This window comes from Zophobas morio, unplaced genomic scaffold, assembly GCF_036711695.1.
Source record: "Zophobas morio isolate AGI-343-1 ecotype UQ-CSIRO unplaced genomic scaffold, CSIRO_AGI_Zmor_V1 ptg000004l, whole genome shotgun sequence".
Taxonomy (NCBI): domain Eukaryota; kingdom Metazoa; phylum Arthropoda; class Insecta; order Coleoptera; family Tenebrionidae; genus Zophobas; species Zophobas morio.
In genome coordinates, this window is record NW_026972109.1 from 12,621,556 (window position 1) to 12,648,158 (window position 26,603).

The window sequence follows — 26,603 nt, forward strand, 5'->3', positions numbered from 1 at the left end:
AGTTTTTCAATTTGCAATTTTTCGAGTTATCATGATCAAATTTTTCGGTTTTTCAATTTCCCAACTTTGAATTTTTCAATTTTAAGATTTTACAATTTTTCGATTTAAAATTTTTCACGTTTTCAATTCTTAATTTTTCGATTTTTCGGTTCTTTCATGCGTCACTTTTTCGTTCCAGTTTTCTGTTTTGTTTTTTTTACAATTATTCGATTTTTCAATATTTCGATTTTATAATTTTTTGTTTTTTTCAGTCTCAATTTTTTCAATTTTTCGTTTCTTCAATTTTTCGATCTGCAACTTTTCAATTTAATTTTTTTGTTTCTTCAATTTTACGAAATGTAAATCAAGTTTTCATTTTTAAATTTTTCACTTTTCCAAATTTTGGATTTTTGGTTGTTTTTAGATTTTTAAATGTTCCGATTTGCAATTTCATGAGTTTTTACGCCTTAGCCCTGCGTATGAGAGAATTTTTGATTTGGAATTTTTCTAGTTTTCATTTTAAATTAGTACTTAGTAATAATTAAAATCAAATAATCGACAACTATAATTAAAATCAAATAATCGACAACTATAATTATAGTTGTCGATTATTTGATTTTAATTTTTTTGTTTGTTCGACTTTTCAATTTTTCGATTTTAAATTTTTGAATTTCTCGGTATTTAATTTTTCAATTTTTAAATCTTTGTGTTACAGTTTTTCGACTTTACAATTTTGACGATTCTATAATTTTGCGATGTTACAATTCCTGTGTTTTCCAATTTTTTGATTCGATTCGTTTTTTCTTTCCTATTTTTCAATCCTTTTGTTCAGGTTTTCATTTCCTTATTTTTCTGATTTGTAATTTTTCGAGTTTACACACTTTCGACCTATCAGTTTTTGGATTTTTCGGCTTTTCGAATAAAAAAAATTGTAAAATTGCAAAATTGTAAAATTGAAAAATCAAAAATGGAGTTACGAAAAAGTATAAAATAAAAAATTGGAAAACAAGAGCTTGAAAAATTAAAGAAACGAAAAATTGAAAAATTGAAAGATAAAAAATTGAGAAACTTAAAAATGTAAAAAGCGCAAATTGTTTTTGGATTTTTAAATGTTTAATTTTTCAATTTTTCGATTCTTCAAGTTTTTATTTTTTCAAATTTTCGATTTGTAATTTTTCGTTTCGGTTCCTTATTTTCTTTATTTCTCCCATTTTTCGGTTTTTCAATGTCGTGATTTTATAATTTTTCTTTTATTTTCAATATTAAATTTTTTAATTTTTGCATTTTTCAATTTGTCGTTTTTTTTACTTTTAGAGTTTTAAATATTTCGTTTTTGCAATTTCACATTCTTCAGTTTCTCGATTTTTCCATTTTTCGATTTTTCATTTTTTTATTTCTTCAAATTTTCGTTTTGCAATATTTCGTTCGGTTTTTATTGTCTTTATTTCTTCCATTTTTAGGTTTTTCGATACCCTGATTTAGTAATTTCTCTTTTTTCAATGTTGAATTTTTCAATTTTTGTATTTTTCAATTTTTCGGTTTTCAGCTTTTAGATTTTTTAATTTTTCGTTTTTTTTATTTTAGATTCTTTAGTTTCTAGAGTTCTCCGTTTTTCGTTTTTTCAATTTTTTATTTACAATTTTTCAAGTTTTTATTTTTAATATGTCATACCAATAACAATTATAATTTGAGAACGTTTCCATCTTTCAATTATTGGATTTTAAAACTTTTTAATTTTTTCTATTTTGCAATTTTTCGATTTTTAAGTTTTCGATTTCCATTTTTTAAATTTCTCCATATTTAATTTTCCAATTTTTCAATGTTACAGTTTTTCGATTTTACAATTTTGACGTTTCTACATTTCTTCGAATTTACAATTTTTGGGTTTCCTAATTTTTCAACTGGATTCTTTTTTCTTCTTTCCAATTTTTGGATACATTCATATTTTTTTGGTTTTTCGATTTTAACTTTTTCATTGTTTCAATTGTTCGCTTCTTCATTTGCAATTTTTGGATTTTATACTTTATACATTTTGCAATTTCTCGTTTTTTCAGTTTTTCGATTTTTTAATTTTTTCCGCCTTGTTGAAAAATCTACTAATTGGAAATCAAGAATTTGAATAATCGAGAAATCGGAATATTAAAAACTGAGAAACTTTAAAATCGAAAAAACAAAATATTCTAAAAACGAATGATTGAAAATTGAAAAAATCGGAAAATCGAGTAATTGATAAAATCAAAGATGTAAAATTTGAAAAACTGAATAAGCGAAAAATTTTAAAACCGAAAGAAACATTGACAAAATAAGGAAATATGATTTTATAATTTTTCTTTTTTTTTTGATTTTGCAATTTTTCAATTTTTCGTTTTTTCAACTTTTAGATTTCTTAATTTGTCGTTTTGTTAATTTTAGATTTTTCAGTTTTCCGATTTTTCAATATTTCGTTTTTTTAATTTTTGATTTTGAATATTTCTAGTTTTCATTTTAAATATGTAGGTACTTAGTAATAATTGTAGTTGTCGATTATTGGATTTAAAATTTAAAACGTTGAAAAATCTAATAATTGAAATTCAAGAATTTGAATAATGGAGAAAACGAAATATAAAAAACTGACTAAGAAACTTTAAAATCGAAAAAACGAAATATTCTAACAACGAATTATTGAAAATTAAAGAAATGGGAAATCGAGTAATGGAGAAATCCAAAAATTTCAAAATTACAAAATTTAAAAATTGGAAAATCGAGTGACTGGAAACTCAAACATGGAAAATTTGAAAAATTATAAAATCGAAAGAAACATTGACAAAATTAGAAAATATAATTTTATGATTTTTCTTTTCTTCATTGTGAAATTTTTCAGTTTTTTGGATTTTTCAATTTTTTTGGTTTTTCAACTTTTAGATTTTTTAACTTTTCGTTTCGTTAATTTTAGATTTTTCAGTTTCTCGATTTTTGATTTGGAATTTTTCTAGTATTCATTTTAAATATGTTCTTAGCAATAAATTATAGTTATCGGTTATTTGATTTTAATTTTTTTGTTTGTTCGACTTTTCAATTTTTCGATATTAAATTTTTTAATTTCTCGATATTTACTTTTTCAATTTTTAAATCTTTGTGTTACAGTTCTTCGACTTCACAATTTTGACGGTTCTACAATTTTGCGATTTTACAATTCCTGTTTTCCAATTTTTTTATTCGATTCGTTTTTTCTTTCCGATTCTTCAATCCGTTTTTTCAGTTTTTCATTTCTTCATTTTGTCTGATTTGCAATTTTTCGATTTTACAGTTTTTCGACCTTTCAGTTTTTGGATTTTTCGACTTTTCGAATAAAAAAAATTGCAAAATTGCAAAATTGTTACATTGAAAAATCAAAAATGGAGTTACGAAAAAGTATAAAATGAAAACTTTGAAAAATTAAACAAATGAACAATTGAAAAATCGAAAGATAAAAAATTGAGAAACTTAAAAATGTAAAAAGCGCAAAATCGAAAAAACTAAATTTTGTAAATCGAACTACATATTGAAAATTAAAGAAATCGGAAAATCGGATAATTGAGAAATCCAAAAATTGCAAAATTGAAAAATTGCAAACTCGCGAAATTGAAAAATCAAAAACTGAAAATTTTAATAAGCGTAAAAATAAAAATCGAAAGAAACGTTGAAAAAATTAAGGAAATGAAAAACTGAAACATTGTGATATAAAATCGAGAAAATGAAAATAAAAAAATCGGGGGATGAAAAATAAAAATCAAGAACTTGAAAAATTGAGGGAGCGAAAAATTCAAAAATCGAAAAATTAAAAATTTAAAAGCCGAAAAATCGAAGAATGAAAAATTGCAATAACGAAAAATTGCAAACCAAAAATTGAAGTAAGGAAAAATAAAAAATTTGGAAGTCGAGAAATTGAAAAATTTAAAGTTGAAAAAACGAAAAACGAAAGATGTGATATGAAAAAATTGGTCGAAGGTAACCAAAGCCAGATTTTTCGAAAAATAATATATAGTTTGTGAGTTTAATTTTTTCATACGTTAAAATAAAATAAATAAATGCTTTCCACGTACATCAATTCGGATAGATGCAGTGTAATACTAAGGATAACAGTACTGTATTTCTAAAATTTCGAGAAAATGGAGTTAGTCGTTAATTTTAATCAATATAATAAATTGTCTCATTTATTGATTTTTTTGAGTCACCCTGTATAAATAATTCTGAAGTCTATGAGTGCAGTGATAAACCGGAATAATTATAGAGTCATAATATTTTCCATATTTCAGAGAGGATTTATTCGCCAAAATTTTGAGATGACGTTATCAATTTTTCAAGGGGGACAGACGAATAAATTTTGATTAACGGTTTACAATGATTATGATAACCTTAAAAAATGCTTAGCGTTTTACTATCTACACGATATTCCTAATACACATATAAAATTTAACAGTAATAAAAATTCGGACAGACGGCAGACAAAGACAGACAGACAGACAGACAGACAGACAGAGCTTAGCTTACGCTCAAAAAGTAAAAATTATGTAACAATTGTTGAATGGTTAAAAATTAAACTCTTTTGGTTATGAAGCTAACTTAGTATAGTCTTTCCAAAGTTCAACAAAATCTAATGTCTCCACGACCCACTGTTTTCCGAGAATTTGTCAAATGACCTCTAAGTAATTATTTATTGAACTTCGATTGTCGTAAATGGTATATTAAAACTCCCTCGTTAGTGAATGTTGACTTTGACTATAAATTATTCTTACAAAAAACCCGAACAGACCACGTAAACATTAAACTAATCAATGATCATAAAGTACCCTTCCCGAAAGGTTTATTTATACTAGCAGCTACTTTGTCGACAGTGATTAGCCTTTTGTTGGTCTAATCTGTTGAGTACTTTGTGAGGATAATTTACTCCAAACGTCAATATTTACTTTTCGACATAAAAAAAATTGTACCTGTAACTAAAAAGTGCTTTTCGCTTTTCAAAATGTTGAAAACTGCTAAACAATAGACGATTAAAGATCACTATTCGAATTAACAGATATTTTCGAAAATAGGGATAATTTTAAAATTTGACGATTTGATCTTACTTTATCATAGGTAAACCACAACAGCTGTGTTAATTCCAGACAAAGTGGATTTCGTTTCTAAAAGCACGCTTTGACGTCTACTGGATTCAATCAATTTTCAATTTTTCTTGGCAATTAGTTCGAGTCGGGCAAGAAAGTGTAGCACGAGGGAGGTGGTGGTGCTAGCCAGTTGGACTTCGATTGGGCGACTGCTAGTACGTCATTGAATACATTAATTACGCAAAGTCAATGGACTATTCAAACATCGGGTAATCAACGTGATTTGATTGGAAGAACGGTTTTAATCTGCTACTTTTGATTGGATTATTTGAGTAACGACACGAGCATGGAAAATAAAAACGGACTTTTTGCGGATATTGCAAGGAAGCAATCAACATCCTGAAAAGCGGATTCGCAACACGTGGAGCTGACTTACTGGTTTCACTTAATTGGTTCTGAATTTCTGTAACGCCGATACTATAAACTTCCCCTTTCAAACATCAACTTACCCTAGAACCAACCACTTCGGCGCCTTGAAGGACAGCTTCCGAAACCGCCGCACACAAATCCGTATAAATTTCTTCCAACTCCTGTAACATCCCTCATTTAGTTAGTACACGTCAAAACTATCTCACTAGGATTAGAAACTCTAAATCTTTCAGCACTCCGGCATTTCCGCTTCTAATAAATTTGACTAAGTTTTCCGGGTTTGTTGATCCAATTCCGCGGCTGAAAGTAGGGCACTTGAGATAAATCCAAATTTCTTCGAGGAAACAAATGTTACTAGAGCGGCTCAAAATTGAATTGTTATTTCCAAGTTTTACAAAGCAGTCTCGAAAGGTGAACTAACAAGAAAAAAATTTTACATGCTCGAGCAGTGGAATGGTTTGGAATGTTTCTGATTACTTGTAAACAATATTTTCAAATAAAACGAGTTTCGAAATGCCACGATTTTTCGTAAGAAAATAAATATTGAATGAATTATTTACTAAACTTTGAAAAATTTGCCTAAGATAAGTCTATAGATGAAGCATTCATAGCAAAAACGCTTGCAACGCGTCTTTAAATGTACACTTTTCTTGTCACATTGATTTTTTCCTACCTCACTAAACACAACCAGCGTGGGACAAATCGTCCCTTCATTACCAAAGCATATTTCCTTCATTCTTTTGTCTATTATGTCGGTGGCAGTGCAATCAATTCTGCGACTCTGTAATCAATTCTACCACCTTTTGTTTTCGCCCCTAAATCTGAATTTATCTCTACCTCCGCTCACACATAATCGGCAACGGCCCATTTCTCAACCCGGATCACGAGAAAATCGTCGAACGGAGAAGTGAGTAATTGCGTTATTTGCTAAATTGTCGAATCAATCGTAAAAGTGGAGTTTATGAAGTCGCGTTGCAATATCCGGCGCGTAGCTTGTCAAATCGGAATAATCGGCGCTTTGTTGGCGGAGAGGCCTGCTAATGGCGGCTGATGAATTGGTAATGTCCTCCAATTGGTTTGGGTTGACATTTGATTGGCGTCCGGAACGAGATGCCGGACTGGTTTCCGGAGCCGTAATTTTACCTGCAGGAGCGAAGGCAGAGTCTCCTTCCCGTATTCTTCCAACATGCCGTTGGTCGCGTGCAGCTGCTGGACGTACGCGTTGTGGGTGTTGAAGTACGAGCTGAGACTCTCGGTGGTGGGCCCGGAGAGGTAGGACAAGTACGCATTCTTGTATTCTTGTCGGCACTGGAATAAATTTAGTTAAATTTTAAAAATTAAAAAGTCAAGGTTTATTTTTTACTACAAGCTAATTTGGTAATTTGCTGAGATGACGTCATCAGTTGTTTGGATGGACTAAATGTATTTTGATACAATTACATTACATACTCGTCGTGATATAACCGGGCTCCTAAACTTTCAAGGAAATTAAGTGAGCGGTTTCTGAAGTAATCGATTTCGTCGGACAATACTAAATTGCTCCAATTTACATGCTCTAATCATGCTTGTAATTTGGCTACTACCTAATGGAAGCAAACACTGTCTGCCCCAATCGTATTACGTTTACGTTGTTTCCAACACAGATATTCCACTGTACCTGTCGACTGTATCAGACAGTTTATTGGTATTTGTTATTCTTTGATTTTATTATTAGGTGTTTTTTAGTATTGAGTGTTTTCAGTTTAGATTACGTTCAGTGAAATGAATTTTAATGACAATAACTTTTTACTTTTCGAGCATAAAAGTAAGGACTGAGTACTTTCATGTTTTCTCGACGTCCCATAACCCCTAGTAGAAAAGAATAGGTCTCGCGTTTTGGTCTTTCTGTCTGTTTGTCTGTCTGTTCGCCCTCTGTGTTGATTTTTATTAGAAAGATAATCTCCGAAACTATTAGATCGATTGTTGTCACGTTTTGTACGTGTATTAGTAATATCACGTAGATAGGGTGTTGAGTCTTTAATATAAGCAGCTAGATTTTTGGAAAAAAAAATCAAAATCTTGTGCGTAATACCATTTTATTTTGAAATTGCAAAATCGAATGCTTTGAAATTTTTCACATGTTTTAAGATTATTGGAAGTATCCTAAATCGTTAATCAAAATTTATCTGTTTAATTGCTAAAAAGTTACGTAGTCCTGAACTTGTGGTTTATCCATCCGTATTGAATTTCTATCCTAGACATTAAGATTTTTGTAAAAAAAAATTCAAAGTTGTATGACAATTTTTGGATTTCTCGGTTTTTCGGCTTTCTGGTTTTAGATTTTTCGAGTTTTCAATTTTTCGATTTCTCGAATTTTTGATGTTTCGATTTTTCGAATTCCCGATTTCTCCATTTTTCAATTTTTGGTATTTCTAAATTTTCGATTTTACGATTTCTCGATTGTTTGATTTTTCGGTTTTTCTCGATGAATCGATTTTTCGATTCTTCGTCTTTTCTATTTCTCGAATCTTTGACTTTTCGATTTTTTTGTTTTTTGAATTTCTCATTTCTCGATTTTTCAATTTTCGATGTTTCGATTTCTCGACTTCTTGATTTCTCGATTTTTCATTTCTTCAATTATTCGATTTTTCAATTTTGAGTTTTTTCGTTTTTATTTTCTTGATTTTTCGGTTTTTAAATTTTCCATCTTTGATTTTTCCATTTTTCGAATTTTCGATTTTTTTAATTTTCGATTTCCCAATTTTTCGACTTCTTAATTTCTCCAAATTTCAGTTTTGGGATCTTTAAATTTTTCTTCCGTTTTTCAATTTTTTGATTTTTCAAAATTGGAATTTTTCAGTAAATCGATTTTTCAATTTTTTGATTTTTCAATTTCTCGATTTCTACATTTTTTGACTTTTAGATTTTTTAGTTTTTTCAATTTATCATTTGTCGATTTTTCGAAATTTTGGATGTTTCGATTTCTCAATTTTTATTTTTTTCAATTATTCAATTTTTTGATTTATCAATGACCAGTTTTTTGGTTTTTGTTTTCACAATTTTTCAGTGTTTAAATTTTTGGATTTTTGATTTTTCCATTTTTCGATTTTTTGAATTTTCCACTTTTCGATTTTTTAATTTTTTGATTTCTCAATTTCTCGAAGTTTCAATTTTGGGCTCTTTCAATTTTTCTTCCATTTTTCAGTTTTTAGATTTTTCAGTATTGAAACTTTTCAACATTTCGATTATTCAATTTTCCGTTCTTCAATTTTCCCATTTTTCGATTTTTCAATGATTTTTCGATTTCTCCACTTTTCGGTTTCTCAATTTTTCAATCTTTCAGTTTTGGAATTTTTCAATTTTTCAATTTCCCCGTTTTTCAATTTTTCGATTTCTTGATTTTTAAAATTTTAGATTTCCCATTTTTTTTTGATATTTCGAGTTCTCGATCTTTCGATTTTTCGACTTCCCGGTTTTAGATTTTTCGAGTTTTCAATTTCTCGATTTCTAAAATTTTTGATTTTTCAATTTCTCGAGATTTCAATGTTTCGATTTTTCAATTTTTCGATGTTTCGATTAATCGAATTTGGGCTAATTCGATTTTTCATTTTTTAACTTTTAAACTTCTTGACTTTTCGATTTCTCGTTTAAAATTTTCAATGTTTCATTTTTTCGGTGTTTCAGTTTTTAAAGGTTCCAATTTTATGATTGCTAAATTTCTCGATTTTTCGGTTTTTAGATTTTTCGTTTTTCCAAATTTTTCAATTTCTCGAGATTTCAATGTTTCGATTTTTCAATTTTTCGATGCTTCGATTAATCGAATTTGGGCTAATTCGATTTTTCATGTTTTAACTTTTAAACTTCTTGACTTTTCGATTTCTCGTTTAAAATTTTCAATGTTTCATTTTTTCGGTGTTTCAGTTTTTAAAGGTTCCAATTTTATGATTGCTAAATTTCTCGATTTTTCGGTTTTTAGATTTTTCGTTTTTCCAAATTTTTCAATATTTCGATTTTTCAATTTTTCGATTCTTGAATTTTTTGTTTTTTCAATTTTTCGATCTTTCACTTTTTTAGATCTATTAAATTGGACATTTTTCTTTTTCCAATTTTTTGATTTTACGATTTTTTGATGTTTCAGTTTCCCTATTTTAAAATTTGTTAATTAAATTTTTCGATTTTCCGAATTTTCGATTTCTCGATCTCTCGGTTTCTCGGTTTTTCTGTTTTCCAAATTTTTCGATATTTCGATTTTCGCGCTATTTCTGTTTTGGGATTTTCCTGGTTTTTTGATTTTTCAATTTTTCGATTATTGAATTTTAGCTTTTTCAATTTTTCGCTTTCTCGATCTCGTTTTTTGAATTTTTTTTTTCGATTTTTTAAATTTTACATTGTGCTTTTTTCAATTATTCGATTTTTTGATTAATCAATTTTCAGTTGTTTAATTTTTGTTTTCTTTTTTAAATTTTTAAATTTTCGATATTTGATTTTTCCATTTTTCGATTTTTCAATTTTTAAATTTTTCGATTTCTTAATTTCCCCAAGTTTCAGTTTTGGGATCTTTCAATTTTTCTTCCATTTTTCAATTTTTAGATTTTTCAGTATTGGAATTTTTCAATATTTCAATTCTTCAGTTTTTCGATTTTTCGGTTTTTCAATTTCTCGATTTTCAGATTATTTACTTTCTCGATTGTTTAATTTTTCGATATTTCGATTAATCGAATTTGGGTTAATACAATTTCTCATTATTTTACTTTTAGGCTTCTTGAATTTTCGATTTCCCCTTTCAATTTTTCGATGTTTAATTTTTTCAATGTTTCGATTTCTCAATTTCTCGATTTTTCGCCTTTTTGGTTTTTTGATTTTTCCGTTTATACAAATTTTTGGATGTTTCGATTTTTCAATTTTTAGATTTTTCAACTTTTCGCTTTCGTTTTTTACTTCAATTTTTCGAATTTACGATTTCCCGGCTTCTCTGTTTTTCGATTGTCAAAATTTTTCGCCTTTCGATTTTTCGTTCTCGATTTTTAAGTTGCCAGTTTCGACATTTCAGTTTTGGAGAATTTTCAATTTCTGTATTTTTCAATTTTTCTATTTTTTGACGTTGCAACTGCTCGATCTTTCAATTTTTCGATATGTAAGTATTTCGATTTTTCAGTTTTTCGTTGTTTCAAAATCAAAAAAGGAAATTACGAGTACAATTTTTCGTAAAAACGGGTGTTTGTTGTGCTCCTCTTTAGGGGCGAGGGAAGTTCCGTCGAAATACAATCAAAATTTACGATTTATCAAAAAAATGACATTAAAGTGGGGTAAAACGTTACCTAATAGTTATTAATATACGAGTAGTGTTTGCGATTTAAAAAAATATTTATTAGATAATCACCTTCAAAAAATTTTTGACGCCATCTCAAAATTTTATTGAACTGTCTGTACTGTTTAAAACTTTACATAGTTTTTTAATGATTTTTTTTTATTTCACCAAATCACAAGCTGTGGATAAACTGGTGGCAACGTTTTGGTCTCGTTAGACAAAAATTTAGCGACCCCACAAGCTAATAAAATAAATAAAAAAGGTGAAGTTATAAGATGCCGCGGGAGTTATAAACGATAATTTTTCATAAAAGTGCAAACAAACAAGTGGAAAACCCTTGCATATGGCGAAAAAAACATATTTCTCACATTAAGTGGAAAATAAACTTTTGATTAAACAAAAGTTCCCGCACACAAAAAGAAAAACAACCACCATCCGCAAGTTTTTACGGAGCAATAAAACACCCGAACTACGCACCTTAACCAGTTTTTCTTCCGTCTTGGCTATGATCGTCTCATAGCTTTCCCGGTGTGTGAACACTTTCCTGGACTGTATCTTTCTGTGGAAGGACCTCTCTAGAAGCGGCCGTGACACCTGCCTCCCCAAGATCGACGCGATATCGCCAAGAGCTTGAGAATCAATTTCCACCTCTTGAAGCAGCGTCTCCCATGTGTGGAACAACGAACTTGGACACGCCGGCCTACGAGATAAGACGCCTTCAGAATCAGCAGAAATCACGTAGGATCATCAGGAGCCTGAAAGTGCCAATTAAAACTTTTACCTTTCTTTCCTCAGTTCGCCGTTTCTTTTACGGAAGTTCGCGACCAACATTTGTAATTCTTCGGCATGCTGTTCGTACATCTGACCCAACTGTTGTGTGAAATCCGATACTGGAAAGAAAGTCGAACGTTAATAGACGTTGCAGGAAAGGAAAAACCGGCTCGTTTAAAATTTATGAAAAAGGGCCCCGGCGTGGCGCTCGAATTTCCTTATTGATATCGGGTGTTGGGCCGACAGGCCCGGACGCAGTAAAAATGCGCTGGGTGTAAATTGGGTAACGCATCGTTTGAATTTTGTATCTTTTTCACTTTGATGAAATTTTTCTTAACGAAAGGGTTACTATGACAATTTCAATTTGGTACACTGTCGAAGCCAACCAATTAACTCTATTTGTCTAATAATCTCAGGTTGGTACTAAAACGGCTGTATAGGATCTCATGACGACAGACTGTTGTCCTTTCAAATTAGTTTAAACATTTCCGAATAATAAAATCTGGAAATTCTTTTTTGAAGTTAAATTTTTGGAGAATTCCAACGTCAGAAGCTACCCCGGGCTACGGTTCTGTGTTTAGTTGGTTTACAATAACGAACCCGCAGCAAGTTGATGAAGAAAATGACAAGGAGGAGGTTCGAGGGTGGATTCGAAACATGTAGTAATTTATGGTGTGCTCGATGTTTACTTTTGGTACAATTCTCCAGGGGTTAAAGCTGCAGAATTAGCGGTAACCAAAATATTAATGAAATTAATAGGATGTGTGTTGTGTTTACTTTTGGTGAAAAATCGATGCAGCTATTACATTTGCTCATACAGGAAATGAGTATTGATATAACGCTATGTACTGCGGTTTCGACGCTTTATGGGTCTACTCTAGAAAGTTTCTACTTTATGGATAACATAAAGTAGGTAGCTATTTAAATGAGTAAGCGTAACTCGGATTTCCGCGTAAGAAACGTATACCACGCCATACTTTTAACTTTCTGTGGAATTTTGTACGTTTATTCTTGTTATTTCGAAACTCGTGTCGACTAAATATACGTTATTTTTCGTTACAGTTTGCTTGTTATTGATCTACAGTCCATCTTGTGTGACATTTATCCCTAATTTGACAAGTTGTAACGAAAACAAGTTGTAATTTCAGTTCTTTGACTCAGTCGTCACAAGATCCGTCTTGACGTCATTGATGTTATCGACATCTCTGTTTTCAGGTTAATAATGCCTTTCGGAATCAATTGATAATATTTTTCGTAACTTTCATGAAGACAATAATATCTAGGACTATCATGTAGAAAGTAACACGCCAGCCAAAATTTGCAATAGTAAATTTGTTTTTATTTTTATAAAATAAGGCACTTCTGTATTTGTAGTGCATGAATCCGTGTTGAGTTTTCACTCTACGCATCCAGATTTTTGGAAAAAAAAAATCAAAAGTGTATAATAACATTTTGCAGTTTAACTTTGAAACTGCAAGACCGAATGCTCTGATATCTTGCAAACGTTTAAAGGTTGTCGTAATCATGGTAAATAGTTAATCAAAATTTACTCGTTTATCCCCTCTCAAAAAGTTGGTGACGTCATCTCAAAATTAAAATATGCAAAATCTTATTACTACACCTATGGTTCATTAATGCACTCAAAATTTTTACAGTTACTTATTGTTAGGTTTACAAATCAAGCAGTACGAATATTTTCCGAGGTAACGGAGAAATAAGAAATTATGACATTACAAAACTATGAGGTTTTTGACCACAACATTTATACAGGGTGATTAAAAAAAATAATGAATGAAGCAGTTTATTGTATTGAAATTAAGAACGACTTACTCCATTTTTCCAAAAATTTGGGAATACTTTACTGTTATTATTAATTTTGCACTGCATCTGCCTAATCTGATGCACATATGTCTTTGCAAAAATATAATATCATAAAAAATAAAATTCACAAAATCAAATCATAATTTTTCGAAAAATCTGGATTTACTGACATTAATTTTTTGATATTACAATTTTTCGTTCTTTCATATTCTTTAATTTTTCGTTTTTGCAACTTTGATTATTTTCGATTTTTCAGTTTCTCATTTTTTAATTTTTCAATTTTTCGTTTCCTCAATTTTTCAAGTTCTTAATTTATTATTTTTTATTTCCGCGATTTATTAATTTTAATTTTTTTTTTAGATTTTTCAAGGTTTTCATTTTGTAGATTTTGTTTTTGCATTTTTAATATTTCAATTTTACAATTTTTCGATTTCTCAGTTTTCGATGTTTCGATTTTTCAGTTGAATTTCCCGATTTTTGAATTTTTTTTTGATTTATTGATTTTTTTCATGTTTCAATTGTTCGATGCTTCGATTTTTCGACTTTTCGGCTTTTCCTTTTTTCGTTTTTCTAAATTTTTCGATGTTTGGATTTTTCGGTTTTTGGACATTTTGGTTTTGGGATTTTCAATTTTTTGATTTTTCGATTTTTGAATTTTTAGATATTTCAATTTCTCAGTTTCTCTACTTCCAAATTTTTCATTTTTCGTTGTTTCAATTTTTGATTTGCAATTTTTCGATTTAGTAATTTTTCGATATTACAAATTTTCATTTTTCGATTTTTCAGTTTCTTATTTTTAAATTTTTTTATTGTTCAATTTTTCATTTCCTCAATTTTTCAAGTTCTTGATTTTTAATTTACTCGATTTTATAACACCATTTTTCGATTTTTCATATCCTTTATTTTTTCAACGTTTCTTTCGATTTTATAATTTTTTGTTTATTCAGTTTTTCAATAAGGAAATTTGAAAATCGAGGAAATGAGAAATCAGAGATTGATTCTTTCTTTGATTTTTCATTTCCTCCATTTTCCTATTTTTAAATTTTGAAAATGTTTAATTTCTCAAATATCCTATTTTCCCATTTCTTTAATTTTCAATATTTTGATGTTACAATATTTTGTGTATTCGATTTTGCACTTTTCGTATTTTGGACTTTTTCGATTTTGAGGTATCTCAGTGTTTAACATTTCGAATTTGCAATTTCTCATTTCTTCAGTTTTTCGATTTCTCGAGATTTCTCTTCACTTCAATTTCCTGATTTTTTACTGTTTGGATGTTTCGATTTATCGAATTTGGGCGAATTTTTTCCTGTTTCAATTGTTCGATTTTTCGACTTTTCCGTTTTTCGTTTCTTCGTTTTTTAAAATTTTTCGATGTTTGGATTTTTCAATTTTTCGACATTTTCGTTCTGGAATGTTTAAATTTTTTGATTTTTTGATTTTTCGATTTTTTTGTTTTTAAATATTTCAATTTTGCGCTTTCTCGAGGTCTAGTTTTTTTAATTTTTGATTTTTTCGATTTTTTACAATTTCTCGATTTTAAGATTTTTTGATGTTTCGATTTCCCAATTGAAAAATTTTTTACTTCAACTTTTTAATTTCCCGATTTCTCTGTTTTTCCATTTTAAAAATTTTTCGGCCTTCGAATTTTCTCTTTCTTGATTATTTAAGTTGTCAAGTTCTCAACATTTCAATTTCGGAAAATTTTCAATTTCTGGATTTTTCAAACTATTGTTGCTGTTTCGACTTTTCGTACTTCGATTTTTCGGTTTTGCACTTTTTCGATTTTGAAGTTTCTCAGTTTTTAATATTTCGATTTTTCAGTTTTTCTTTTATTCAATTTTTCAAGTTCTTGAGATCCACCTTTTAGATTTTTCAAGGTTTTCATTTTTTATATTTCCGATTTTCATTTTTGATATTTTAATTTTACAATTCGGAATTTTTCCATTTTTTTGATTGGAAAAGTTGAAAATCGAAAAATAAAAAAAATCGGAAAAAATTGAAAAATCGGGAAACTTAAAAATCTAAAAAAATTAATGGGTTGAAAAGTTGGAAAACTTAAAATTGTAAAATCGGAAAATTATAGAATCGTCAAAACTGGAAAGTTGAAAAACATTCAAAAATCGAAAAACTAAAGTTGAAAAAGCCATAAATTTTAAAAATTATTATCATGATTAGATACATATTTAAAATGAAAATTAGACAAACTGAAAAATCGAGAAACTGGAATCAAAATCAAAAATTGAGAAATTTTACCTTGAGTAAAAGAAAAATTAGAAGAAAAATTAGAAAAAAAAAGAAAGAAAATAAAATACCGAAACAAAAAACTGTAAATCGAAAAATTTAAGACATGAAAAACTGACAATTTAAAAAATAAAAAAATTAAAAATAAAAAACTCGTGAAACTCAAATCGAAAAATTGCGAAGTCTAAAAATTGTTTTCAATTTTTAGACTTTTCAGGAGTTGGAATTTCAATATTCCAACTTTTGAATTTTTCAATTTCTCGACTTCCACATATTTCAGCTTTTCGTTTCTTCAATTTTTCAACTTTGCAACTTTTCCATGTTACAATTTTTCAATCATTTCCTTAATTTTTGATTTTTATTTTTTATTTTCGCAATTTTTAATTTTAATTTTCTCGATTTTATAACACAAATTTTCGTTTTTTCATTTTATTTATTTTTTCTTTCGATTTTATAATTAATTCAGTCTTTGATTTTTCATTTTCTCAATTTTTTTCCTCGATTTTCCTATTTTTAAATTTTTCTGTTTTGCAATTTTTGGATTTCTCAGTTATCCGACATTTCGATTTCTTTAATTTTCATTATTTCGATTTTACAGTATTTCGTTTTTTCGATTTTGTATTCTTTGATTTTGAAGTTTCTCAGTTTTTAATGTCGATTTTTCAATTTATCGTTTCTTCAATTGAATTCCACTTTTTCGATTTTCAAGGTTCTCATTTTATACATTTTGAATTTTTAATTTTTAATATTTTAATTTTACAATTTGTTTTTTCCATTTTTTTGAATCGAAGAGTAGAAAAATCGAAAAACTAAAAAATCGGTAACAATTGAAAAATCGAAGAACTGAAAAATCGAAAAATTCCAAAATCGGAGAATCGAAGAAACGAAAAATAAACAACAAATCTAAATAAGAGTACTTAAAAATCGAAAAAATTAATGAACCAAAATTGAAAAGTAAAAAGCCGAATGGAATCGAAAAATTGGAAAACCCAAAAACTGTAGAATCGAAAAATTGAAAAATTAAAAATCGGAAGATTGATAAAATCGAACAAATGAAAAAGTTTTGAAATCCAATAATTAACAAGTGGAAAAATTCTACAATCGTAAAATTGAAAAAGGAAAAATTTTAAAAATTATAATCATTATTAGATACATATTTAAAGTGATAAATAGAGACATTGAAAATTCCAAAAATTGACGAATTTCACGTTGAAAAAAAGAAAAATTGCAAAATCGAAAACTTGAAACATCCAAAAGTTGAAAAATCCGTAAACAGAAAAATTTTAAAATCAAAGAAATGAAAAATCGTAAAACTGAAGAAACGAAAAATTGGAAACTCTAGAAACTCAAATCGAAAAATTGCAAAGTCTAAAAATTGAAAAATTCACTGGTTGAAATATTGAAAAACTAAAAAATTTAAACTTGAAAACTCGAAAAATTGCAAATCGAAGTTCTGAAGAAAAAATTTGAAGAACCTAATTATTTAATAGAGGTTATCACTAAACAAAAATCGCAAAATTTTTCAAAAATGCGAGATTTATTGGGTCACATTTCAGGGGAGAGGGAAATTCTGTCGAAATACGATAAATTCTTGAAAGTTGCTATACCTAGTTGTCAATAACAACACACAAAACAGTAGCTAGATATTTATTCATCCTTTCAAAAAAAATTGATGACATTAGAGTTTGAGAAGCGTTCTTTTATTTTCGACAAAGGATGTTAAAAAATTGGGGTACGACTCAATTTATTCTTTGAAGTAATGTAGAAATAGTAATTTCCATAACATTGTGGAAACGTAGTCACGTTGTTTACATGTTAAAATCAACTCTATTACAAAGTTGATTAGTTCATTAATTCCGAACACAAACTAGAAAAATGAAACCTATGGAAAAAACCTTACAAAACAATATTATTTATTTGTATAATAAAACATAACATTAAGCAGATATTTTATCAAAAAGATAAAACCTGAAAACACATTTTTCGGACGTATTATATTACTCAAAATACAAATAAATTGTAATATTTTTTTATATTTTTATGCTTTCCCCAGTTCGTTGCGTCTGTAAATATCCAGTAAATTAAATTTCCGGAAGAACTGGATCCAATTTTTCTAATTTCCTGCTCGTACCTATCATTTGCTTTCTTCGAATTCAATCGATCATAAAATTTCTCTGAAAAATTCGCAGTTTTAATTAAAATTGTCGAAGCGCCTACTTTCAGCGTGGAATAATTGCGTCAACCTCCAGTTTAAAACTTTCAGTAAGCTCAAGTTAATTGACTCAAACTCAAAGCACCTAGGTGAAGGATTTTGAGATATAAGCTGACCTTAACAGCCCGTTTTAAAACTTGGAAGAATTCGCTTATTAAAAATGTAACGAATTTGTCCTTGGCGAAATGTCACTCATGCTCGTTTCATTTGATAAGATTTTCCTTCATTTAAGTAAGTTTCGTGCATGGCATGAAGCGACGTACGCGTCTAATTTTGGACAAGGAGGTTCTTCAACCCATTTCGATTTCAGTGTGTCTGAAAACACCCTTTTGCGTTTCCATAATCCCCACATTCATTTCGTTATTAAATAATTCATCTCGAGCTCAATTATTGGAGATTTTGATATAAAGCTGATCTTTTGATGTCTAAGCTATTTAAGTTACGACCTCGTTTAGTTATTGCGTATTAATATGGCAACAAAGAGCCTTTCTTTCGGGTGACACCTATTGTACTGTCGTATCCTTGTGGGTGGCCGTCTTTGAAAAAGAAATCCTTCAAAATGTGAAAAATTAAATTTAATTATGCTGATACAAGAGATCATTTATCTTTAAGACGAATTACAATTGCTAAAATATTATTTCGAACGGAGTGAATTTTATGCGGATTGAGCTTTCCGGTCATTGTGTATTCATATTTCAGGACTTTGTAGAGATCTTCACAATCTCGCTGAAATTCAAGTATTTGTCCTTTCACCTACACGCATTTGCAATGGAAAACAGGCTTGAAAGAGATATTTTAGGGCGGCATACGAAGAAATACTTTTTTGCATATGTACACGAAGGATATTCCAGAATGGATATAATAATAGGCTGCATGGCCACCACTAAAGCTTGAATTTTTTATAGCAGGTGGAGTTACAGATTACATCGACGCAAATCGATATCTGATGTGTGAGGATTTATTTAATGGATTGTCGAGTCCATTTCGGGGATATTGTCGAGTTAAGGTAATTCTGTAATGCTTTGCGCAACTTTTAAACGAGCTTTTAGGTGCATTTCGGGTGCAGTAAAAATTTTAAGAGATTGTGATCAAGCGCAATGCTTATAAATAGAATGTTTTCAGTTTATACTATTTTGTCGTTTGAAAAAAATTGATTTTTTAGGCGACCATTTCAAATCTAGTCGTTTTTTGTCTCCAGTCAGGTTCTGAAGTGTCACTTGTTTGTACTGAAATGTCAAAATTACTTTTTTGGACACAGTTGTCACTTCTTTGGACTGACTTTTCACTTTTTTGTACTCAAATGTCGAAAATTTAATTTTGCGTCCTTGGCCTTGTGTTTTTGACAAACTTTTTTTAAGTGCTTTTGGCTTTCTCACTCAACTCAAGAATTTTTAAATACTACAATTTTTCATTTTTTTTTTGTTTCTTTTGCTTTCAAGTTTAAATTTTCCAATTTTTCAGTTTTCTAACTTTTGGAATTTCCAATTTTTAGATTTTGCAATTCCTCGATTTAAAATTTCTCGACTTTTCAATTTTTTATTTCTTCAAACTTTCGATTTGCAATTTTTCGTTCCGGTTTTTCATTTTCTTTATTTTTAACAATTTTTCGATTTTTAAATGTTTCGATTTTATAATCTTTTGTTTTTTCAATTTCAAGTTTTTCAATTATTCGTTTTTTCGATTTTTCGCTTTGCAATGTCACTAGTTTTGAATTTTTAGTTTTTCGGTTTTATATGTAGTGGTTTTATAATTTTTTTTCAATGCAATTTTTCGGTTTTCAATTTTTAATTTTTTAATTTTTCGTTTTTTCAATGTTAGTGTGTTTGACTAAGTTTTTTTTTGAACTCAACTCAAGAATTTTTCGGTTCTACAGTTTTTCATTTTTTTTGTTTCTTCAGTTTTCCATTTGCAAGTTTTCGAGTTTTCAAGTTTAAATTTTTCAGTTTTTCAATCTTCCACCTTTGGCAATTTTCAATTTTTCAGTTTTTAATTTTTCAATTTTTCGGTTCTTTCATTTTTCATTTCTTCAAATTTTCGATTTGCAATGTTTCATTCCAGTTTTTCATTTTCTTTATTTTTACAATTTTTCGATTTTTAAATGTTCCGATTTTATAATTCTTTAATTTTTCGATTTGCAATTTTTCATTGTTTAATTTTTTTCTTCAATTTTACAATATACAGTGTGTCCCCGGATTGAGTTCACAAGAGGAAGTATTTTCTATCTTATAAAAAAATGATATTTTTTGCTTAATTCAAAACGAATAAATCTGCAATTAAAACTTCAATATTCCTGGTATGTACTCTTAAAATTAATTTTTTCATATTTCTAAGTTCTTTGTTACTTTTAGTTTTTTTCGATTTTAAGGACACAGCCTGATAATATTAAAATTTTAATTGCAGATTTATTCGTTTTGTATTAAGCAAAAAATGTTATTCCTATGTCGTTTTTTTGTAAAATAGAAAATAGAGTTTTTTTTTCTTCTTGTGAACTCAATCCGGGGACATACTGTATAACTCTTCAAGTTTCAATAATAAATTTTTAGTTTTTCGATTTTCCTAATTTCGAATCTTTCAATTTTTTAATTTCTTGATTTTGTAATTTTTCCTTTTTTTGGTTTTTCAATGTTCTGATTTTATAATTTTTTGTTTTTGCAATTTTTCAATTTGCAATTTTTCACTTTTTCGATTTTCCAACTTTTGGATGTTCCAATTTTCCGATTTGCAATTTCAGTAGTTTTAAATTTTTAATTTTTCGGTCGTCCATTTCTTCAAATTTTTTATTTGCAGTTATTCGTTTCGGATTTTTATTTTCAATGTAGTGGTTTCATTTTTTTTTCAATGCAATTTTTCGGTTTTCGATTTTTCGATCTTCAACTTTTTGATTTTTTAATTTTTCGTTTTTTCAATTTTAGTGTTTCTAACCTACTTTTTTTAAGTAAAAAAGCCAAAAGCGCCTTTAAGTACCTATTTGAACTCAACTCAAGAATTTTTCAGTTCTACAATTTTTTATTTTTTTTTTGTTTCTTCAGTTTTCCATTTACAATTTTTCGAGTTTTCAAGTTTAAATTTTTCAGTTTTTCGATTCTTTCATTTTTCACTTCTTCAAATTTTCGATTTGCAGTGTTTCGTTCTGGTTTTTCATTTTTTTTATTTTTACAATTTTTCGATTTTTGAATGTTCCGATTTCATGATTTTTTGTTTTTCCAAATTCAAGTCTTTCAATTTTTCGGTTTGCAAGTTTTCAATGTTTCATTTTTTTCTTCAATTGTATAATATATAAGTCTTCAAGTTTCAATAAATACATTTTTTAGTTTTTCGATTTTCCAAATTTCGAATATTTCAATTTTTTAACTTTTCGATTTTGCAATTTTTCCATTTTTTGATTTTTCAATGTTATGATTTTATAATTTTTTGTTTTTCCAATTTTTCAATTTGAAATTTTTCACTTTTTCGATTTTCCAAATTTTGGATGTTTCAAATTTCTGATTTGCAATTTGAGTAGTTTAAAATTTTTAATTTTTCCTTTTTACATTTTTTCAATTTTTCGATTTGCAGTTGTGTTTCGGTTTTTTATTCTGTTTTTTTTCCAAATTTTCGGTTTTTCAATGGTTCTCATTCTCTAATGTTTTTTCAGTGTGAAAGTTTTCAATTTTTGAATTTTTCGGTTTTCTATCTCTCGATCTTCAACTTTTTGATTTTTCAGTTTTTCATTTTTTCAATTTTTGATTTTCAAGTTTCTTAGTTTTATGTAATAATAATAATTATAAGTTTTAAAATTTTTCGCTTTTTCCATTTTACGATTTCGGAGTTTTTCCATTTTTCAATTATTGGATTTTAAAACTTTTTTCCATATTCAATTTTTAATTTTTGAATTTCTCGAAATTTAATTTTTCAGTGTTTCGATTCGATTCGTTTTTTCTTCTTTCCAATTTTTTAATTCACTATTTTTTTTTCATTTTTCGTTTCGTCAGTTCTTCGATTTGCAATTTATCAATTTTCCATTTATTCGATTTTGAAATTTCTCGTTTTTTCAAATTCTCGCTTTTTCAATTTTTTTTCGAATTTTTCAATATTTCGATTCTTAAACTTTGCGAATAAAATAAAATGGAAAAATTGCAAAATTGAAATAACAAAAATGAAATTACGAATAAGTATAAAATGAAAACTTTGAAAAATCTAAAAATTAGAAATCGAGAACTTCAAAAATTGAAAAAATGAACAATTGAAGGACTAAAAATTGACAAACTCCAAAGTCGAAAAAGTGCAAAATCGGAAAAATCAAACATTGTGAAATTGAAATTTTGAAAATTAATCGAAAAATCGGATAATTGAGAAATCAAAAGATTGCGACATTGAAAAATTTAAAAACTGGAAAATCGAGGAATTGAAAAATCAATTTGAAAATTTTTTAAATAGAATAAGCGAAAAACTATAAAATCGGAAAAATAAAGGAAATGAAAAAACGAAAAATAGGGACATAAAAAGGAGAATATGAAAATTAAAAAACTGGGGAAATGGGAAATAAAAACCAAGAACTTGAAAAATTGAGGAAACGAAAAATTGAAAGATCAAAAATTTAAAAATTGAGAAACTGAAATATCGAAAAATGAAAAAATTTAATATCCAAAAATTACAACCGAAAAACTGAAGAAACGAAAAATTGGAAAATTTCAAAGTCGATAAATTGAAAAATTGAAAAAATTATAGTTGAAAAAAGAAAAATCATGAAACCGAAACAGTCAAAATGGAAAAATTGAAGAAATAAAGAAAACAAAAAAACGAAAAATTGTGTTGTCAAAAAATTGTAACTTCGCAGAAAAAGAAAAAACCAAAAAATTGTGATTTAAAAAAATTAGTCGAAGGTAAATAAATCCAGATTTTTCGAAATATTATAAGATTCGATTTTGAGAATTTTATTTTTTTAGTAACATTAAAGTAAGTGTAAAGAAGCATGCTACGCGTTTGTTTCAAGTGAGTGTTTCCAACACAAAATTTGGATAGATGCAGTATAATAGTAATAATAACAGTATTGTATTCCCAAATTTTCCAGAAAATGGGGTGAGACGTTCTTTAAAATTTATGAGTGTAGTAATAAACCACAACTATGGAGTCATAATATTTTTCATATTTCAGAGAGGATTTATTCGTCAAAATTTTGAGATCACGTCTTCATTTTTTTGGACGGGAATAAACGAATTAAAACATTTGTAAGATTTTAGAGCATTCAGTTTTGCAGTTTCAAAATGTTATATATAATTGTGATTTTTTTTTAATCTGGATGTCTAGGGTAAAAACTGGATACGGATTTATAATAAAGCCACATGTAAAGGGATTATCTTATTTTATACAATTGAGATAATTTATTCATGTATATTTTGGAGATTATGTCATTCTACTGTTGGTGGCCATAGACAGACAGCAGATCTATTTTTTCGCATTTGAAGGACCATGGAACGTCTAAAAAACATAAAAGTAGCTAGTTGTCCAATGGACTCAATTATAACAGCGAAAGGCGAAAAATATTTGGAGTAAGAACGAGAATCAAGAACAAATAATGCAAAATACATTACTCTAACGAAGAGGCTATTTGTATCGAAAATGAAACGAACAATATATTTTTCCACTATGAAAATGTGTATATGTCGTGTTAGTTCAAATTAATGGCGCCATATACAAATAAATGTCGTCGAAAGCACAGTTACGAAAATTGATGCGCTTTTGTAAAATATTGTTCGCTTTTAAATTATTAAATCTTTTCCATAAGTAGTTTCCGCTTTACCTGTATGTCATGTGTAATTTGTGGACGCTTTTTCCCCTCGTGGCATATACGGATTACACAACAATAAATGGTATTCAGTAAATTTAATATGCAGATCAGCACAAAGCTACTAAACAAACGCTTATGGCTTGGACCGTATTCAAATTTTATTAAAATACACAGTGAACTTATATTAACACAATATAAACAAAATTAACAAAGCCACAACAAGCATTTACGCCTAAAGCCGTCATGTTTGTATTTGATTTTATTTTATCAAATTTTTTCCCGAGAATTAATTCCCATCAGCCACCCTTTGCGCAATCCATTTATATCATCAAAAAATAATAAAGTACATTTTAATTAACAGCTTTATCGCTAATGAATTTGGCAGCGCGCTTCATAGAGCACAGTTCATTAATGCTTAATTTGCGGCTAGTCAAAAGCATTTTAATTGGAGTGCACCTGTTATCACTACGCACATTGTTGATAATAAACGTCTGCGATTCCTAAAACATCGATTTTATCCGTTTTCGGACGCAATCGCTCGGAAAAATTGCCGTATACTTTTCGAAAAAAAGAATCGCTACTTTGGTGAAACGCTCTATTAACCACGAAGGGTTTCCTTCTTTGACGGAGAGGATTCTCAGTGCGAAAATTCGCAATTTAATTAACTATTAAAATGCGAGCTCGCAATTAATGGTGTCAAGTGTTGGAGCAGAAAGCGTCAGGTTGTCCTATTAAGCGTCATCACTACTTGCTTGTTGTTAAATAAAGAGCACTTAAAATTATTGTGAGATTGGCTTCGCTTCGATTTTCGTCTTAGGGTTGCGGGTGTGACAGCTGATAAGAGGCGCTCTGTTTTTGAGATCTGATGACAGCGTTTGTGTGGGTTTTTGTGAGATGTCTGAATATTTCTGTGGTATTTTTCCTTTGAACTAGTCGGGAAATTGAAAAAATATGAGTGCGTCACTAGCAAGTTCTTAATGTAAATATATAATATTAAAAAAATGGTTACCACTGCTATAACAAATCCTGATCCAGGATCCAGGAGGTATAATATGGAGTTGTTACGCAGATTTGTAGCAATGCGGTGCAGGGAATTTATTTATTATTTAGTATTGGCTTTTGGTGTAACCTTCGGACAATACAAATGTTTCGAAAAATAAACAATTTTTTCACCGTTAATGCTTTTGGTTTGCATTGGCTGCTGTTGTGGATTTTATTCGTCTAAACTTCCGTTTCTGTTGGAAATGTGTTTTCTATTGCAACCGTCATGCTGTGTACGTATTTTATAAATCTATATACATGAAAGCTTGTATGTAGTTTCAATCGAAACGAAGGAAATTCCTTCGATTTACGCTGATGTTGACACAATTACAACGTAAAGTATCTTGTTGCATTAAAAATAAGGATACCCAAAATAAACGAAATATAGATAATCGCAGAAGTGATGTCTGCAATTTGTTTTATGCTCAACCAATACTGAAATATTTTACGATTCCTTGACCCTAAAAACATCGACTTTTTAATTTTTAAAAAGAACATTGATTTATTTTTTTTTATAAGTGAGATTGAAAATTCTCGGTAACACTTTCCAAATAGTTTAATTTTTTGCGTTTTTTATGTATATTCTCACATAGTATGTACGAGAGTTGTGTAGTAAATTATAGACGAAGGTGGTTAGTTTTAATACTTTCTTAACATCTGGAAAAATTGTTGTGCTCCGTATCTCGTAAGTGTTGCTATAAATCCGTCAATAATTACACAAGTACTGAGAAATTTTTCATATTTATAAATATATCTGTGATATAGTGCGTGCAGAAGTTGTAAACTGCAATCAGGTAATTAGGTTTCTTCAAATACGTCAACATGACAAATTTTTGTTATTTTTACTTTTTGAGCGTAAGCTTACGTTCTCTCGACGTTTCATGACCCCAAGAGTACGAAAAAATAAGTCTCATCTCCCTCTCTCTCAATCTCTGAGTGTGTCTGTCTGTCTAGAATTACATGCTCCTGCATGTGTGATTTTTGGATCCCTATCTTATTTTACTTTACAATTTAACTTTGAAAATGCAAAACCGAATGCTGTGAAATCTTGCAAATGTTTTGAGATTACAGGATATATCTATCGTCAATCAGAATCTATTCGTTTATGGCCTTCTAAAAAATGATGACGTCATCTCACAATTCTGGCTGTCTTCTTTAAATTTTATAAAATGCCATGCTCGTATGTGTGTGATTTATGAATCCGTGTTGAGTTTTTACCCTTTGGATTTTTTGGGAAAAAATTGTAATATTTTTTGAAATTGCAAAACGGAATGCTGTGAAATCTTGCAAAATATCTTAAGGTTATTGGAAGCATGGTAAATCGCTAATCAAAATTTGTCCGTCATCTTACAATATTCAAAAATAAAATTTATGAGTGTTTTTAGGAAAAAAACTGAGCGTGTTTAATTAATTAAACAGTCCATTCTTCTGCGTTGAGGAGACAAACTAAAATGTCATTTTATTTTAACAACTGATGTTTGAAATGTGAGCGTCGTAATAGTCGAAAACGAAGTTAAGCATGTACTAAGAAATTAAGAACATCTAATTTTTTTCCCGTTGGTTATTAGCTTTAAATATGTTTCATATTGTTCACACTTGTATGAAGAGCAGGGTGTTAATTACTCCACTGGTTTTTATTTTATAGAGATTATCACATAATGAAAATCGCAAATTCAGATTTTATTATATTCTAAAGAGCGGGATTTATCGAACTACATTTCAAGGACGAAAAAATTGCCGACGGAATAATTTTCGCAAAACTTTTTAAGAAGGCGTAACCTCGGGAGCTTCAACTATCTTTTCTTTAAAGAAGGTGAAACCTTCTCTGGGGCCAACTGTCTTTTTTTAAGAATCTTAATTCTTCTCGGGGGCCACAATTGTCTTGAAGGTAAGCGAAGAATAATGTTGCTGCCTCGGTAGGAATCGAACCACACGTCACCCGTTTGCCGGGCAGGTATCCTGACCACTAGACTACGAGGCCGCTTATCT

At 28.8% G+C, this 26,603-nt stretch overlaps 1 protein-coding gene across 8 annotated transcripts in view; it reads right to left on the minus strand.

The window, feature by feature from the left end:
- Positions 1-26,603, minus strand: part of LOC135141810 (uncharacterized) — a 153,084-nt gene that overhangs the window by 34,624 nt on the left and 91,857 nt on the right. For all 8 annotated transcript variants that reach the window (XM_064073294.1, XM_064073276.1, XM_064073312.1 and 5 more), the window contains exons 4-7: positions 11,540-11,648; positions 11,236-11,458; positions 6,615-6,779; positions 5,552-5,632 (exon numbers count right to left, since the gene is read on the minus strand). In XM_064073294.1, coding sequence (XP_063929364.1) covers positions 5,552-5,632; positions 6,615-6,779; positions 11,236-11,458; positions 11,540-11,648 — 578 coding nt within the window. The remainder of the gene's footprint in view (positions 1-5,551; positions 5,633-6,614; positions 6,780-11,235; positions 11,459-11,539; positions 11,649-26,603) is intronic.